Genomic DNA, 18,893 nt, shown 5'->3' on the forward strand with positions numbered 1-18,893 from the left:
CACCTAATGACTTGAACCTTCAGTACTGTCCTAAACACAAATTCACTCCAGCCCTTATAAAGCTCATTCATGGTTGCCAGGTCCATTGGGAAACAAAGCAACAGATTGTAAGTCAAAACTTATAGACTTATTTATACGACGGTAGAAATTATTGACTCAGTTGCTCAGTGATTACCATATTAGCCTTATGAGAAGGTATACTTTACTCACCTAACCTTGGGAGAAGGGTGTCATATGTAATTACTATAATCAGTATACACTGATATTAACTTATTAGTATACTTAAAATGTTATTTTCATTTATTATCTTTTATTATGGTTGCCTTTGAATTTTATCCTTTACGGTCTTGCTTTCTCTCACATGAACTTTTTTTATTATTTCTATTTCATTAAACCTTTTAATAATATTTTTTATTGGATATTTACTCTGAATTATATATTATTCTAAACACCTATGTTTCATCCCATTTAATCTTCTAAACAACCCAAACTTTATAAATGAAACTGAGGCTGAGAGGGTATTAACACAAAGTCATCAGCTAATATAAGTTTATCTGACGCCAAAGAAAATATTCTTAATTATTCCAAGTCTATATTATTTCTCATCTCATGCCTTTATAATTTTGTGATAAGCAATTTACCCCTACTGCTTATTTTTAGGTTAAATTGATGGGGAGAGTAGGGACAGGAGACTTCCTTTCTAATAAGTATATAAGCTTCTAAATGTTTTCTAAAAGGGGCACCTTTGTATATAAATTACAGTGGACCTAAATTATTAAATCTCTCTCTAATGCATTGTTTTTTAAAAAAACATTTTAAAAAATCACCTGAAGCTTTTAGTTATTTAAGAAATAGGCTGGTGATTTAAACAACCCAGTATAAAACCCTTTTTTTTTTTGAGACAACCTGGGAAAATTGAAGAAAAGTTGGATATCAGAGGTTAGGAATTATTATTGATGTAGTTAGGTGCGATAATAATACATGGTTAATGGTTATGGTTCTGTTTGAACAGTTCCATAGTCCAAGTTTAGAATTTTTTTAAATAGTTGGGAAATTGTTAGGAACTTGTTAATTTTCAACAAAATGGGGTAAAAAGATGGAGAATTGCTGGGGAAAGCTAGAAAAGAAAGGTTTTCTTTAATCCACAAAAAAAGCATTAGAGCCATCTATTTTCCTGGCTGCTTTCTGCTGCTGCCAGTATAGAAGAGCATATTAGAAACAAACAACAAAAAATGGCTTTATTGTTTTATCTTGATTTCAGTATATTGGCATTTTTAAAATTTATGAAAATTGACATTAAAGTTTTCTCACGCTTATTAGCACCATGGAATTTGTATCTTTGATAATGTATCATCGAACTATATATAATCTTAGCAGATATGATCACCAAAAATTGTTTATTCTAATTCCATATTATTGCAAGAATTGTCACCAAAATGTTTCGTTTTTTTTTTTTTTTCAAAATGTTTTTTTAAAATCTCTAGCTATTCATTTGGTCTTTGGTCCTAACTCTTCCATGACTTGAATCCTAGGCTTTTGACCTTTATGAACAAAGATATGCTGCTGTAAAGATTCATCAACTTAACAAAAGCTGGAGGGATGAGAAAAAGGAAAACTACCACAAGTAAATATTAATACTCATGGTTTTTATTAGTTTAAAATATATTTATTGGTCATGGGGAATTAATATACTCTCTCTTCCGATAGACATGCCTGCAGAGAGTATAGAATACACAAAGAACTGGATCACCCCAGAATAGTTAAACTGTATGATTATTTCTCCTTGGATACAGATACGTAAGTGAATATAAGGATTAAGTAAAGATGTGTTTGCTTTTGCTTTTCCTCTTCTGTGGTGATGGTATAAATATCTTCATTTTTCCATTGTGATTCTGAATTATTGGATAGTATTTTATGTCTAATTGTTTTCTCCATTTTAGGTTTTGTACAGTGTTAGAATACTGTGAAGGCAATGACTTGGATTTCTATCTGAAGCAACATAAATTAATGTCAGAGAAAGAAGCTAGATCTATTGTAATGCAAATTGTAAATGCACTAAGATATCTCAATGAAATCAAACCTCCTATTATACATTATGATCTTAAGCCAGGTAATTAATAAACTGTCTAAATAATTTTTTAAGCCCCAAAGAGTATAGCTTTTAAAAGTCAATGGAATACTAGAATTTAAAGTCTTTTTATCATATCACATTTTAAAATTATATTTTAATTATATTTCCATTTTTAAATGTGTATTTTAAATACATATTTACTTCCCAAAAGTTAGCTTAAGTAGTAAAGGTAATGTTTTTCATCTAGGTATCATTAAAAGAACCTTATATTTTGTTCTTAGGAAACATCCTTCTGGTAGATGGAACAGCATGTGGAGAAATCAAAATCACTGATTTTGGTCTATCCAAGATTATGGATGATGATAGCTATGGTGTAGATGGAATGGATCTAACTTCCCAAGGGGCAGGCACTTACTGGTAAATGTATTATTAAATATATCAAAATCGTCTGATTAGTAACAAGGCTTTTTTGAGAGTGTAGTTTTTCTGTTCGTGTGCCTTTAAGGTTACTCTGGTGAGGGTACTGTTATGAAGTCTCTGAGTTGAGAGAGAAAGATACTACTCTCATCAGTTGTCTTTTCTCATCTGTTTTTAACTATAATTATCAGCAAACTAGAAGGAGAAAGACTCGACGTTAGCAAGTGACTTCAATACCTATCCAGAAACTCCAAAAATGGAGAATTGATGGTTTTTCCTCTGTAGTATTAGACTGTTCATCACTAAAAAAAATATTTATATAAATACAGCATCTTAAGTATTACAAACAATAAGCAACAAACACCTCTCTAGGGGCTTTGTGGTTACACTTTGTTGGAGATGAATGTTTCGTTGATCATGGAAGGAGAGGTATTTGGCATATTCTTGGCCTTTGGATTTAATTTTAAAAAATACCTTTTATTGACTTCCTATGGTTAGATATAAGTCTAGATAGAACTATAGATTCACAGATATGTCTAAATGAAATGCCATTCCTTTCGGAGTTACCTAGCTGTTGACAGAAACTAAAAATTTCAAAAGTTAGTTTTCAGAATAAATTAGTTGAGCAAAAGGAGTGAAATTTTAATTAGAAGGGGGGAAATAACCACTTAACTTCATTGGACAGGATAGTGACTACAAATGTGACATTGGGGTTTCGAGAACAGTCCTCACTCAGCCTGGGTGCATAATGACCATAAGATATGTATAGACTTTACTTTTCATAAAGTGAATTGGAGTGGTTAGGGAATTTATTAGAGATGTCTTATTCAAAAGCATAGGGCATAAAAGAGCAGTATGAAGACCCAAGTGAATTGGCTTTGCCTAGCCAGTTTTGTGGGGATGGGGGTGAAGAGTACAGATGTTGGATATTTAAGTTGTTGCCAGAGTAGGTCAGGTCTTGTGTTACAAACAAATATGAGGCCTTACTTTGGCAGTGAGTGATGTTGAGATTCTTTTAAGCAAAAGAACTGCCTGACCAGGTATGTGTTTTAGGAAGAGAACTACCTACAATTTGAATGCTGGTGAGAGGTTTTTTTCTATCATTCTCAAAACATTGTAATTTCAAACGATTTTTTACTTTTATAGGTAATATATAGGTAATACTTTAGATGTATATGTAATTTTTATCCTTATAGATATTTAATATTATAGATAACATATAGTATACTTTAGAGATATATAACTAGATTTTAGATAATATATAGTTTTAGATAATCTGTAATACATATATATTATACTTAAGATATATTTTATATATATATATTGCATACTTTATCACAAAATTGTATGTTTTGACTCTAGAGTCAAATCATACCAGTATGTAAATCCTTCAGAAGTTTAGTGATTTTCATTGATGGAAGTCCTAAGGCTTGTGTATGGATAAAATTAGATAAAATTAGTGTTCTGAGATTTTACACTCAGAAGGTTTTGAATTATAATGTCTTTTTCCTTTTTCTCCCCCAAAAACTATAGGTATTTACCTCCTGAGTGTTTTGTAGTTGGGAAAGAACCACCAAAGATTTCCAACAAGGTTGATGTGTGGTCAGTTGGAGTCATCTTCTTTCAGTGTCTTTATGGTAGAAAGGTAAGTTAAAAGTACACCAGATTTAGCTATATGTAGATAAGTTGAGTTTTCTCCTTTTAAATATGGTTTCATTAACTTGAAGTTAAAAGTTAGTTCAGATCCCTCCAAGAAATCCAGGTTTCTTCTCTGTTTCTCCCTAAAATTTCCATGGATCAGAATTATTTTAATGTTATAGCAGTTTACTTGGCCTGCTTTTTCCCTTTTTTAACTTAAGGGAAAGAAGTAACTATCTGTAAACCGTGTTGACCTTCTCTACTGTTAGGAATATTGGATCAAACTCTTTTCATTATCCCCCATTCTCTCTGTTACCTCCCACCCTCTGCCCACCACACACACACAGTTTGGCCTGGGCATGATTTCCCCATGCTTCCTCAGGGAATTCTGCTAAACTTAGTCTTCATTCTTCCCAAGCCTCTCTTTATACTGATATTGCAACGACAAACTGCCATTGATACCATCTAATTTCTATCCAGTCCCTTGATCAGTATGGAAAGAAAACTGAAGGGACTTGTCTGGGAATTCACTTCAAGTTAGGACCAAACCCAGAGCTATTTGATTTAAGTTAGTATATCATGTTCAAAGTATTTTATTCTTCAGTCTTTTCACAGATGTTTCCGCTACTTCATCTCTTTTCTAATCAAATTTCATTTTTAAAGATTCAGAATAAGTTTTAAATTTCTTATGTTTTTATTTTATCTTAAGTGCATATATTGCAATGGCATTATTTTCAATGGCTTATTCACAATATTTCAGCTATGTTGAGGATGTTTATTAATTATTAGATAGGCTTTCTTGGCCTGCTACCAGTTATAACCTTGTTGCTATGATAATGCATCTCAACTTCCATATTACTGAGAATAAGATTTTTTACAATGCAAATCATTTGTATCTTGGGAATTCACTGATATTATCTGTTTAAAATTTTTGTTAGATAAATTTCTCACCATTTTATTTTTTAGCCATTTGGTCACAATCAATCTCAACAAGACATTCTTCAAGAAAATACAATATTAAAAGCCACAGAAGTCCAGTTCCCTGTAAAGCCAGTTGTAAGCAGTGAAGCAAAGGTATTCAATTTATGTAAATGTTTTGAGAACTAATTTTATTTTATAAATTGTGCTTAAAACAAAGTAATTACTTACTAGTAAGTAAAAATAAAAGGGATTTCCATTGTAGGCAAATCTGTCTAGTCAGGGCTGATTTGCTCTTGAAAAGTTGCTTAGGCCTTTGGTTGTAATAGTTTTTATTGTTTAAGCACCCAGATATAATCCCTGATTCCTGGTGCATACCAGCTTGCTTTGAAAACAAGGAGGGGGGCGGTCATCACAAGATATGGGCCCATCATTAATTTTATGTTTTATATAAGTTTATCAGTAAATATCAAGATTTTTAATATGTAAATGTATAGTTGACCCTTGAACAATGTGGGTTTGTACTGCACAGGTCCACTTATATGTGGATTTTTTTCAATAAATATACTGGAAAATATTTTGGAGATTTGCAACAATTTGAAAAAATTGTAGATGAACCACATAGCCTAGAAATAGCCAAAAAATTAAAGTGTGTCATGAATGCAAAAAATATTTTCTTAATATTTTCTGTAACTTTATTATAAGAATACAGTATATAATACATATAACATAGAAAATATATCTTAATCAACTAGGTTATCAGTAAGGCTTCAGGTCAACAGTAAGCTATTAGTAAAGTTTTTGGGCAGTCAAAAGTAATAACATGGATTTTCAACTGCACAGGGAGGGGTTGGTACCCCTAAATCCCCATAATGTCGAAGGGTCAACTCTATAAGAAATAATGAAAATATTCTATTCATAGTTTATATACATTTTAACAATCTTGAAGGTATAGGTATTTTTGTTATTTTCATTTTATAAAGTGAGAAACCAGCCAAGCCATAGCAAAAGTATCTTGTCCAGAATCATACCAGCTAATAAGTAGCAGAGCTGTTTGATCTTATGCTGCCCTGCAGTAGCTCTTGAGAAAGCCTGACCTCCTCTTCAGTTCCGTTTTGCATGTAGGAGTTGGTGAATCTGTAACAAATGGTTTTCTATAGTTCTGATCTGTGTGTGTCTATATGATAATGTGAAATAGCTATTTCTAATAGCAAGACAATTATGGTGCTTAAAGTTGTCCCACCTTCCTCCTATTGGCCTTTCACATTTGTGTTTTTACTCTCGCTTTTATCACAAAGTTCATTTCTCTCTGACCACTCCCCCACCCCATTTGGAGTGTTCTTTTTAAACCCTGTGAAAGTCCTAAGACAAACACATGAAGTTCACATTTTTTTCTGGTATGAATAGTCAGCCATAAGAATTGTTCATAAATATGCATTATATGGTTTCTATATTCTTACAGATCAGCACTATTAGATGTCCCTGATTGAGGTCATAATGGCCTTCATAATAGAAAATGTACTGCCTTTTGTGTAACTTCAGTATGTTTATTAGAATTGTCCTATATTTCATTTTATCCATTACATCCTTATTGTCTTCTTGCAAATTATTTGAATGACTTTTAGAAGATTTTGACAATTGAAAACTGACATTCCTGTTTTAAAGGATAATGAGTTATTTTCATGAGGTAATTATGCTTCTTTAAAAAGATCTTGACAATGCTAGCATCGAAATTTCATTGTTTTTCAATCTATAGCATCAGTGAGAATAAAAAATGAATTTAGCCAATGCAAGACCATTTATTATTTTTTAATGACCAGGAATGAATGTAGTGTGACAAAAAGAAGTCCCATTTACCATCTCTGGCTTTATCCCTTATAGGCTCTTTATAAGTGCCATAGTTGCTGTTTGGGAACCTGGGAAGGCAGAGAGGGTCACAATGTTTTTTGTTTTTTAACCTCTTGTTTCTACAGAGGACAAGGATAGGATACAGCTTTGCCAGGTACCTCTACTGACCTGGTATGGGCATCTTAAGCACATTTACTCCTTATATATTTCTTAACCTTGCTGTTGGCCAGAGGGTATGCCATTTTTAGCCATAATTTTTTTTTCCTGTTGAGCATAAAGACTTTCTTTAGATGAAGGCAACACTGAAGGACATTTCTATTGTAGTTTTTATTTCTTAGGTTAACCTTGCTGTTGGTAGCTTTTCCTTTAAACTCTGCCTTCAACGTGTCAGTTACTCTTGATTTTTTTCTGTATCATAATCATTTTCAGAGTAGCCTCTGAAACTTTTTTTGTTTAAACCTTAAAAAGACAAGACCTAAGGGATCAGAAATACTTTTGATAAATATTAGTAAGCTAACCATGGTATAATGATGAGCTAGATTTGTTTTGAGAAAAAAATCTAATGAATTTCAAAGAACATGCACAGTAGTTTAAGAAGTATATATCTTAGTTTTTTTGTAAATGGTTTAATTCATGAATTTATGTGGCAGTTAAGAATTTCAAGACAAGCTAAAGTTATTTCTAGTGTTAGCAATAAGGGAAAGAATGATCAGTTATCCCTTGAGAATGTTTTATTTGTCGTAAAAAAAAAAATGGATGAATCAAGGTCTGCCCCACAGACTTTTTTATTTTTTAATTTTTTACACACCCAAATATATTTTTAATGAGCATGTATTAGTCTAACAACCAGAAAAATACAAATAAAAACAAATCATTAGTAAATATTTCATAATTATTTTAAAATTTCTTAAAATAATGATGAGTATAGCTCTAATTATCCATCCTTATTTATACAATGTGTGAATTAAAGTAACCAACAGATCTGCTCTTACAGATGAATAGGTTAATCAGAGTCTTCACTTAGTCATAACTGTCTTTCCAAACTCCTCTGCTCTCCTTCAGGCATAGTGTAACACCCTGTAGGTAAGAACCAACACCCTCCACCAGGTGTGGGTCAAAAAATTGCCCAGTATCTTCTGGCTGTCATGACTGACTACCAAGTTCCTGAGCAGACAGAAAAACAGCAAGAGAAGGCAGGCCCAGATCTTCGAATCCTTGCCAGACTAGTCCCTCTGAAGATTCACTTACAAAGGAGTACATTTATATAAAGGTCAAAACTGGAACCCAACTGTGTTGTTAAAAGTTAAGATACAGGTTACCCAGGTAGGTTATAGGCAGAGCCTATGCCTGGAAGACAGCATGAAGAGACTTAGGTTCTTGTAAAGTTCTTTTTCTTGATCTGGTTGCCAGTTACATAGATATATTCACTTTTTACTGTTCACATATTTAAAATACACAAATCATAATTCAGTAGATTTTTTTTTATAAGAAGCTGTTCTCAAGGATAGGATACATAAAACCAGTTTGATGAGAAGGAAAGAACAGTGGTTATATTTAGCTTTTTCAAAAGTGTACTGGTGTACAATGTTAACCTAAGAAACAAAAACCCAATAGAAGTGTCTTGTGTGCTAAAGAAAATCCTTATGTTCAATAGGATAAAAAGTATTATGGCTAAAACTGACATACCCTCTGGCCAAACTAAATTGATAGAGGGTAAAGGAATTATTTTAGCAGAATAAAAATACTAGGAAAAAAAATGTCAGAGTTTTCTAAATATAGATGAAGCATTTCATATTCAACATAATGTTGAAAGTCCTAGCCAGAGCAGTTATGTAAGAAAAAGAATGAAAAGACATCTAAATCAGAAAGAAATAACACTCATTATTTACAGATGATATATTATACAGTAAACCCCCATTGTTCAAAGATCAGTTAGCCATTAGGTATCACAAACGTGGAGGGCTGACTTAAGTTATGTGGGGATTTCAACTGCACTGGCAGTTGGTGCCCCTAACCCTCACATTGTTCAAGGATCAACTGTGTCTAGAAAACTCTGAAGACACCACCAAAAAGCTAAGGAACTAGTCAATGAATTCAGTAAAGTGGCAGAATGCAAAATCAATATATAAAAATCTCTTGTATTTCTGTACAATAATGAACTATGAGAGAAACAAAATCATCCCTTTTACAGGTATATCAAAGAGAATAAAATACCTAGGAATAAATTTAACCTAGGAGATGAAAGACCTGTACACTGAACTATTTATAAGACTTTAAGAAATACAAATATATGGAAAAATATTCCATGTAAAGGATTGGAAGAATTAATATTGTTAAAACATTTATACTACCCAAAGCTATCTACAGATTCAGTGTAATCCCTACCAAAATTCCAAAGGCTTTTTTCACGGAACTAGAACAAACAAACGTAAAACTTACATGGAACCACAAAAGATCCCAAGTAGCCAAAGCAGTCTTGAGAAAGAAGAACAAAGCTAGAGGCATCATCTCCCTGATTTCAAACTATATTACAAACTATAGTAATCAAAACAGTTATTGACATAAAAACAGACACATAGATCCATGGAACAGAATTGAGAGCCCAGAAATAAACCCATGCTTAAATGGTCAATTATTTTTGTGAACAAAGGAGCCAAGAATATACAGTGGGGTTAAGACAGTATGTTCAATAAATGGTGATGGGAAAATGACCACTATCTTATACAAATATTAACTCAAAATGGATGAAAGACTTGAAGGTGTAAAGACCTGAAACCATAAAACTCTTAGAAGATGGGTGGTAAGCTCTTGACATCAGTCTTGGCAAGGATTTTTTGGATTTGACACCAAAAGCAAAGGCAACAAAAACAAATGGCACACTACATCAGATGAAAAAGCTTCTACACAAAGGAAACCATTAACAAAATGAAAAGCCAGATATTTTATACACCAGTGTTCATACAGCATTATTCACAGTAGCAAAACAGTAGAAACAACCCATCTGTCAATCAACAGATGAATGGATAAACAAACTGTGGTATATACGTAGCGGTTGATTATTATTCAGCCTTAAAAAAGGAATGAAATTCTGCTGCGTGCTACAACATAGATGACTCTAAGTGAAATAAGAGATACAAAAAGACAAATATTATGATTCCACTTATATTCTAGGTATCTTATATAGGTACCTAAAATAGCCAAATCATAACAGAATAATAGTTACCAAGGGCTGGGGGGGGGGGCCGGGGGAGAGAATTGGGAGTTATTGTTAAATGGGTATGGAGTTTTTAGTTTGAGATGAAAAATTTCTGGAGATGGATAATGGTATTATTGCGGAACGGTGTGAATGGCCTTAATGTCACTGAATTGTATACTCAAGGGTTAAAATGTTAATTTGTTATATATATTTTATCGCGATAAAATCTTTCTGAAAAAAGTGAAGCTTTCCAGTAATAAGTTTAAATGGTAACAATAGTAATTTAAACTATAAAGGGGATCAGTAAGGTCTGTGAGTTGGGAGCTGAATTTGGAGAATTTTATTTCTACAAAAAAGATTTTCATAAGATTTGAACTTCTAATAAAGTCTATTGTTTCAAATGTATTCATCCTACTATAGGATTCAGTTGATTGATATTTAGAAAGGAAAAGCTTTTTAATTGTTTTTTTTTTTTTTTAAGGCTTTTATAAGACGCTGTTTGGCATACCGAAAAGAAGATCGATTTGATGTGCACCAACTGGCTAACGACCCATATCTTCTCCCACACATGAGAAGATCAAATTCTTCAGGAAATTTACACATGGCTGGGCTGACAGCACCCCCAACACCCCCTTCTTCAAGCATAATTACTTACTGACTTTCCTCCAAAATCGGCATACCTTTGAATTGCTTCCAGAGGCACACTTGAGTTTGAAAGCATTGAGTGTTTTTTTCTTTTTTACACAGGACATGGTTGAGAACTGTTTGTGAACTGAAGTTCTTTGTAGCATCATTTTGTATGAGAGTGGATCATGGACAGTGAATAAATGTAGACTTCTGACCGTAATTTTGAACAGTGAAGGACAACTACCTGTTGCACAGAAACAGGAATACCATGTTAAGACAGAAGTAAAATGATTTGTTTGGGGGAACACTGTAAATAACGTTTATAATACTTAAATACATTTGGTTGTTACTAGAGAGTTCTAATATGAAGGGTAGTTTTTCATTATTTAAAAACACATCGAAAAAAGGAGACATATTTCTAACACAAGAACTATAGTGCCTGGATACATTCTTCAGCATTCGGCAGTTAATCTGCTGAAACCAAAGTAAGAACTGAATGACAGTGACAGTTGTGTTTTTATAGTAATAGAACGTGAGAGTTAGACTCTTTGGACAAAGTAAGACTTTGTCATTTGCTATTCTGGCTTTTACCACATTGTACCTCGAATTCACATGTCCTTTTTTCACTGGTTATGTTAAAGGGAGAGCTGTTATTCCTAGATACTTTACACCTTTGACGAAATGAGCTGCTTATTTTGAAATCAGTTGAATTCACTAAATTGTATCTCCAGTGTTTTCAACATGTTAGCATTGTTAACAGATATTTTTGTTTTGTTGCCAGGCCTTGTTCATTAAAACAAGTGACAGTATGTAACCAAATGCAGACCAGTTCTATGCAGGATAATGACAAATTCCCTTCTTGCTCTATTGTAAATTGTTGTACATATGTCATATCTCAATTATCAAGTTTCAGCAGCTTATTCTTGTACAAATGTTTAAAAATATGGCTTTTCTAATTGGATATTGTATTTTTTTTAAGTCTTGAAGGCGCTTTAATTGCTGCTAAATGATGTTGCTTCTTTGCTAAAAAGATCGAATGACCTCCTTAAAGGTGCAAATTGACTGTACATCATAAAGACATTAAAAGCAGGCATTCATTAATAATCAAGGCATGTAAAAATGGGCCATGTGGGACACATAGAGTTCTCTAAATCAATTTCTTGGGTTCTAGGGCTGTGGAGCACATAGATACTAGATTTATAAATTGTCCATCATTAGTCTACGTTTCTAGAAGGTTCTTAACAGCAAGGTGGGATGATGGTCCCATAAACAAGTTTTTTGTGGTTTGTACAGATTTGTTAAAATGTGAACATTTTCTAACTGCCTTGTATGGTAGAAACCATTATTTTTCAGGATGCTGTATTTTAGTCCTGTAAGAATTACTTCTTTCTTGTTACACTCATAATGCTGATACTTACATGTAAGTTGTCCATGTTGCCGAAAAAGGAAGCTGTACTTACCACAGATTCTCCTTAATATTGTACAGTTAAACTGTGGCTCTTATTTCTGATATTGCAAGCCATTTTGTTTTTTCATTGTACACACATACATTGTCTAAGATGCTGCTGAAATTGTAGAGAATGTAGGCAAAACAGTAATAAACAATGACAGTTAAAATTTAAAGACTATGAAAATTACATTCAAAGGAAGCATTCAAGATTTAGGATATTGACTCTGACTTGGCTCCTTAAGAAACAGCTGAATAAATTCTTTAAGTATACTTCAAGACAAATATAAAGTGTTTCAAGCTGTTAAAGCAAACCTAATAACCATTATCAAGGTTAATCCTGGGCAAGTAACACTTAGCACTATCAGGAATGGCTTAACAGCTATTTGCTCCTCTCTATAGATTAAGATAGAAATCCTATTTAAAAATATTGAATTGGTAATGACATGTTAACATTGATGGAATGCTTTAAGTGCTGTCTGCATATTTTTCAATTTTGTTTTCATCTTTCTGAATCAAAGGACTATGTTCATATAGTAACTACTATTCGAAGTCTTGAATTAGTAAAAATGCCTAGTTTTGCTTAAAATTTTGGTGAAATATTAAGTAAATGTATAAATCTAACATGAGATTGATTTGAATTAGCGTAGGCATAGATCAAGGCTTTACCATATTTTTGAATGAATGAAAGTGCTAGTGTCAAAATGCAGGGGGAAAAAAAATGAGGAGGGGCGGGAAATAAGCCAAAAATGAAACTTCCTCTGACTTGGGTTTATTTAGGTAATCATTTAGAATCAAAGATGTATAGGATATGAATCAACTTATAGACTATGTCTTCCTCCTAAAGCATTTATAAACAAATGCTATAGATTTTGGATAACATGCCAGTAACCTAGCAGGTACAAGATGGTTAATTCAGCCAAAATGAATAATTTATGTTGTCTTCACTTGGGAAATTGGTATCACTAAGTTTCAGTTACTCTGGCAATCTCTAGATATCTTTTGAAGCTTAAATCATTTTCTGGTTTCCTGAATTCACTCAGAATTAAAGCAGGTATTACATTCCTAAGATAATAGCCAAGGTTTTCTCTCTTAAGTCTCTTATAGACCTCACTACCTATTAGAGTCAACACTGATATAAGGTAAAATATACAGTTTTTGCATATAATTTTAAAATCTTTGATGTGAATTAGCTTTAGTCTGTGTACATTGAGAGAGGCAGTAAGTATAGAAACCACCCTAAAAATTTGTAACTCAGGAGTAGGGTAGATACTTGGTGGTTTTTCAGAAATAAAGACTTGGTCTATTTTTTTCCTCACTGGCCACTATCCCCTTCTTAAAACAAACAAACAAACCTTAGTTTAAATGGTACATAAAATGTGAACAAATACTTCTACAAATATGTCATTATATGAAGCCAAAATGGTAAACATTTTTGTTGTAGTGGTAATGCAGACTGTCCAGTCTTTAGATTGTCAGTTTACCCTTACAATTTAATTACATTGCTGTTTGATTCATGTGTGAAAAAGATAGCTTTATACCTTTAAAGTCACATTTGCAGGTCTTTCTCTAAACCCACTTTAAATTTTGACATGTTAACTGCTAAGTTTGCTCCCAAATACACTAAAATTTAATGTTCTGAAGGCATTTCAAAAAAAGTGCTTTATCAGCTAGTTTTTTAAAATTATTAGAATTCTCTTTTCTGGGTTTCAAGAATTCAACAGTTCTAGAATTTATATAATTTGTCAATTTGAATTGGCTTTGTTTTCTCGAACATCCACATCTTTTTTTACCTTCTGCTTTCCTTTCCCTCCCCCTTTTCTTTGAGGATTTCCCTCCCCACCCCTGGAAATCCTACAGTTTTTGGGAAAGATTTAAGTAAGTGCATGTAAACCAACTTCAAAATTGTGCAGAAAGCCAGAGAAGAACTTAATAAAAGAATTACTTTTAATAAGAATTTCACCTAGAATCCTCACTCATGTAAAATACTAGGGAAGTATCATACCTGTCAGAATGGCCATCATCAATAAATCAAAAAGCAGCAAGTGCCGGCGAGGATGTAGAGAAAAGGAAACCCTCGTCCACTGTTGGTGGATTGCAAATTGGTGCAGCCACTATGGAAAACAGTTTGGAGATTCCTCAAAAAAATTAAAAATACAACTACCTTATGACCCAGCAACTGCCCTTCTGGGTATTTACCTGAAGAAAACCAAACCACTAATTCAGAAAGATACATGCACTCGTGTTCTTTGCAACATCATTTATAAGAAAGAGCCAAGATAGTGAAGCAGCCTTAGTGCCATCAATAGATGATTAAAGATGTGATATGTACATACAGTGGGATACTACTCTGCCATAAAAAGGAATGAAACTTAACCATTTGCGACAGCATGGATGGACCTGGAAGGTATTATACTAAGTGAAGTCAGAGAAAGACAAATAACATGATTTCACTTACATGTGGAATCTAAAGAAATTAATCGAACAAACAAAATGAAAACATACAGAGAACTGGTGATTGCCAGATTGGGTAGGTGGCGGGGCGGGGGGCGGGTAGGAGGGTTGGGGAGCTGGGTAAAAAAAAAAGTGAAGAAATTAAGAAGCACAAATTGGTAGTTACAGGGTAGTCACTGGGATGTGAAATACAGCATAAGGAATATAGTCAATAATGTAATAACTATAGTGCCAGGTAGGTACTATAATTGGGGTGTCACTTTGTAAATTATATAAATGTCTATCCATTACACTGTACATCTGAAACAAAATATTGAATGTCAACTAATTTAAAAATAGGGATGTAGACTACACATGTATGACTTTTAAGAAGGGCGATACAGTACGTTCAAATGTCAACTACAATTTACTACCTGTATTCCAGGTTCCTCATCTGAAAATGATAATAGTACTTACCGTATGTGAGGAATAAATGAGTTCATGTATTTAAAGCATAGAACTGTGCCCCATGCATTGTATTACTATGTATAATCTGCTGCTATTCTTTAAGACTCAATGATTATTCTAATGCTTTTAACCTACATATAAGATGCAGTCTGCTTTCTTCCTGTGATAAATTAACTTCTTTAAAGAAATAGTTTTACAATGCTCAACTCAAATTTCAAACAATGATTAAATTCCCCAAAAATGGAAAGTAAGAAATTGCAGCAATGTAAAACAAAAAATGGTAACATTGTGTAAACAATGTTAGTCAGCAAAAGGATTGCATCCTGACCATTTATGCTGTTTCGTCAGCGGCAATTCTACCCTATTTTTTCTTGCCAGTAACAACCATTTGAGGTAGAATAGGTGGTATTGTCTGAGTTGTACAGAGGAAGAAACGTTGAAGAAGAAAAAATGGATACGGCCACATAATGAGCAAGTAGTGCATCAGAACTACACAGCTTTTGGGGTCCTGGAGCAAGGTTCTTAACATGCAAACATCTTGTCTCTTTAGTATACAACTTGTTTAGTTTGTTAAATATTCATGATTTTTCAAAGGTGACAAACTGAGTACATATAATTGTCACCATTCAAGAGCAAATCTAAAGAATTCTTCAGCTGTTAGATTAGGAGTGTCATCTGAGCCATGCCTTGGCTGTGAGTCATTTGAGAGGGGCTTCTATCTCCATTCTAGGAAAGGGAGAGAATGGGTCACAAATCTCCCATTCTCACATTTACTTTCCATTGGCTTTTTAAGTTGAAGGTCAGATCTGGTGCTACCTAACTTAGAATTTGGTTCACCTTTCTCATCCTTGGCCCACTTTCGTGAGCATAGGAGGTATATCCTGCCTCCTCTTCCTGAAGTAGTACCAGATGGAATCAATAAAACTGCAAAACTAACTCTATTAAGTCAATAACTCTCAATAGGAGGCCCTGGAACTCGAGGGAAACCACTAGTCCATGTATGGCTCCTGAACTTTGTCTTTAAAAAACTTCCAAGTCTGATGAAACCACCCATGTTTGGTGCTCCAGCACCAAGATCACAAAGGAATAACCCTGACTTTATCAAATGACTCTTGGTTTAAAAAAATCTCCAAATAATTAAGTTTAAGTTTTTCATTATTTACATATGCGATCCATTGTCATCTGAAGCTTAGGCTGTTCCCATAATCATTACCTTGATCTAAACAGCAGATGTGTATGACCAACATCCCACTGTTGGTTGAGTATGTTGTATGTTTGGATTAGAGACCATTGATCAGAGAGACACTGAAATTTTATTTTTAGAATATAACATAAACTTAGTAAAATTACTTGATTGAAAGAATGAGTATGGCTAATTTATTCTTAATATTAGTCAACTATTTGGGGTGCTTCAAATTATGTCCTTCATACTGCGTCCTAGAGCATCTCTTTAAGAGTGCTAACAACCAAATTCATAATTTCCTTTTACTAGGTATTCAGAAGAAGGGTTAAAAATGGGGAAAACATGGGGTTTGAAGTCATGCCTGGCTTTGTTCTCTAGCTTTGTTACTTAATAATTGTGTAACCTTAGAGAGTCACTAATCTTTAGGCTTATCTTCCACATCTATGAACTGTTTCTACTAATAGCACCTGTCTTTCAGGCACCTAGCACCAAGAGTAGGTTCAGAAGTTTTTCCAACTGATATGGCTTGGGCTGATCAGTCAAGTAAAACCTAGCAATAATGCGGAAGAGAGGGTCAAGATGCCCTTAACTTGGGGTCATTGTGGGACACCCTAAGGAAAGGAATAGAGTTCAGGACATTTCAAGCAGCAGCCATCTATCAACCACTGTGGGAGAGACTCTGTACTTTAACTCATACCTGTGCATAAGGATTTAGCATGAGCTGTGTCTGTCACCATTGATGTGGTGAACTCCATAAGGTTCTTCTCTTCTCCAGTACATGCACTTCTAATGATAAGGGACATAACTATTGTGGATTAGCGACCTAACCAGTCTCTGTTAACAGTGGTCCACCCTTTTTTCTTCATGTTAGGTATGCTATTTGGATCCCAAGAATGTTGTCTTCAAGCCACCATGAATATTAACACCATGGTGGTTTATGGACTAATGTAGTATTAGTAAAAAGCTTTTTAAGAATTTGAGTTTCCCTCACGGTAACCACAGAGCAAAAACCTGTAGTAGATACACAAAGATAAAGGAATCTAAGCATACCACTACAGAAAATCAAATCATGAAGAGAGCAAGAGAAGAAAGAAACTACAAAATAGAAAACAATGGTAATAAGTAGATACCTATTAATAATTACTTTAAATGTAAATGGACTAAATAATCCAATCAAACGTTAGAATGCTGAATGAATTTTTAAAAAGACCTATTTATGCTGCCTATAAGATTCTCTTCAGCTCTAAGGACACACAAATTAAAAGTGAAAGGATGGAAAAAGATATTCCTTCCAAATGGGATGAGGGAAAGCTGGTGTAGCTATACTTATGAGACAAAATAGACTTTAAAACAAAGTAATAAGAGGCAAAGGCACTACAAAACGATAAAGGAGTCAATCTAACATGATATAAATATGCACCTAACATTTGAGCACCTAAATATATAAAGTAAACAGACCTAAACAAGAGAAATAGCAATACAATAGTAGAAGACTTTAATACACAACTCTCATCAATAGATCATTGAGACAGAAAATCAATATGAAAACTGGCCTTAAATGACACATTAAACCAAATGGACATATAAGATACATGCAGTGCATTGTATCCATAAGCAACAAAATATATTCATCACAAGTGCACATGAAACATTCTTCAGCATAGATCATGTTAGGCCACAAAATATTTTAATAAATTTTAGAAAATAAAAACTATCAAGCATATTTTCTGACCACGAAACATGAAACTAAGAATCAATTACAAGAAAACAAATTCAAAAATACGTGGAGATTAAATAACATGCTGCTGAACAGCCAATGTGTCAAAGAAGTAGTAAAATAAATACCTTGAGACAAAATGATAATAGAAACACAATATTTCAAAACTTATGGTATGCAGCAAAAGAAGTTCTGAGAAGGATGTTCACAGTAATAAATGCCTACATTGAGAAAAAAAAATAACCTAACTTTATACCCAAACAAGAAAAAAACAAATGTAGCCCAATTAGAAGAAGAGAAATAACAAGGATCAGAGCTGAAATGAATGAAATAGACACTAAAAAAAAAAAAATTGGAAAGATGGAAGAGCTGGTTCTTTGAAGAGAAACAATTGTCAAATCTTTAGATAGACTCACCCAGAAAATGAGAGAGGACCCAAATAAAGTCATAAATGAAACAGGAAATATTATAATCGATACCATAGAATAACAAATGGTCATGAGACCACTTTTAAAAATTATATGCCAGTAAATTTGACAATTTAGAATAAATGGTAAAGTACCTAGAAACATACGACATACCAAGACCGAATCATGAAAAAAGAGAAAATCTGCCAAATTACCAATAAGGAGATTGAATCGGTAAACACCTCCCAACAAAAAAAGTCCAGAACAGGGTAGCTTCACTGGTGAATTTTACCAAATATTTAAAGATAAATGAATGCCAATACTTACACTCTTAAAAAAAAACCCAGAAGTGAATACTTTCAAACTCATTTTACGAGGTTAGCATTACCCTAATCCCAAAACCAGATAAGGATTACACAAGAAAAGAAAATTACAGGCCAATATTCCTAATAAACAGATGCAAAAATCCTCAACAAAATATTAGCAAAACAAATTCAACAATATGTTAAAAGGATCATACACC

The 18,893-nt window shown here is 33.3% G+C and overlaps 1 protein-coding gene across 2 annotated transcripts in view; it reads left to right on the plus strand.

Moving 5' to 3' along the window:
• The window catches only part of TLK1 (tousled like kinase 1), a 123,582-nt gene extending 110,351 nt beyond the window's left edge, over positions 1 to 13,231 (plus strand). Inside the window, exons 15-21 of one of the 2 annotated variants that reach the window (XM_036237970.1) lie at positions 1,533 to 1,624; positions 1,708 to 1,797; positions 1,941 to 2,110; positions 2,353 to 2,488; positions 4,022 to 4,133; positions 5,093 to 5,200; positions 10,570 to 13,231. In XM_036237970.1, the coding sequence (XP_036093863.1) occupies positions 1,533 to 1,624; positions 1,708 to 1,797; positions 1,941 to 2,110; positions 2,353 to 2,488; positions 4,022 to 4,133; positions 5,093 to 5,200; positions 10,570 to 10,746 (885 nt within the window). In that variant the 3' untranslated portion in view covers positions 10,747 to 13,231. The remainder of the gene's footprint in view (positions 1 to 1,532; positions 1,625 to 1,707; positions 1,798 to 1,940; positions 2,111 to 2,352; positions 2,489 to 4,021; positions 4,134 to 5,092; positions 5,201 to 10,569) is intronic. The other variant, XM_036237971.1, reaches the window with a different exon arrangement.
• The last annotated feature ends 5,662 nt before the right edge of the window (positions 13,232 to 18,893 follow it).

The sequence above is a fragment of the Rousettus aegyptiacus genome, unplaced genomic scaffold, assembly GCF_014176215.1.
Source record: "Rousettus aegyptiacus isolate mRouAeg1 unplaced genomic scaffold, mRouAeg1.p scaffold_m13_p_2, whole genome shotgun sequence".
Taxonomy (NCBI): domain Eukaryota; kingdom Metazoa; phylum Chordata; class Mammalia; order Chiroptera; family Pteropodidae; genus Rousettus; species Rousettus aegyptiacus.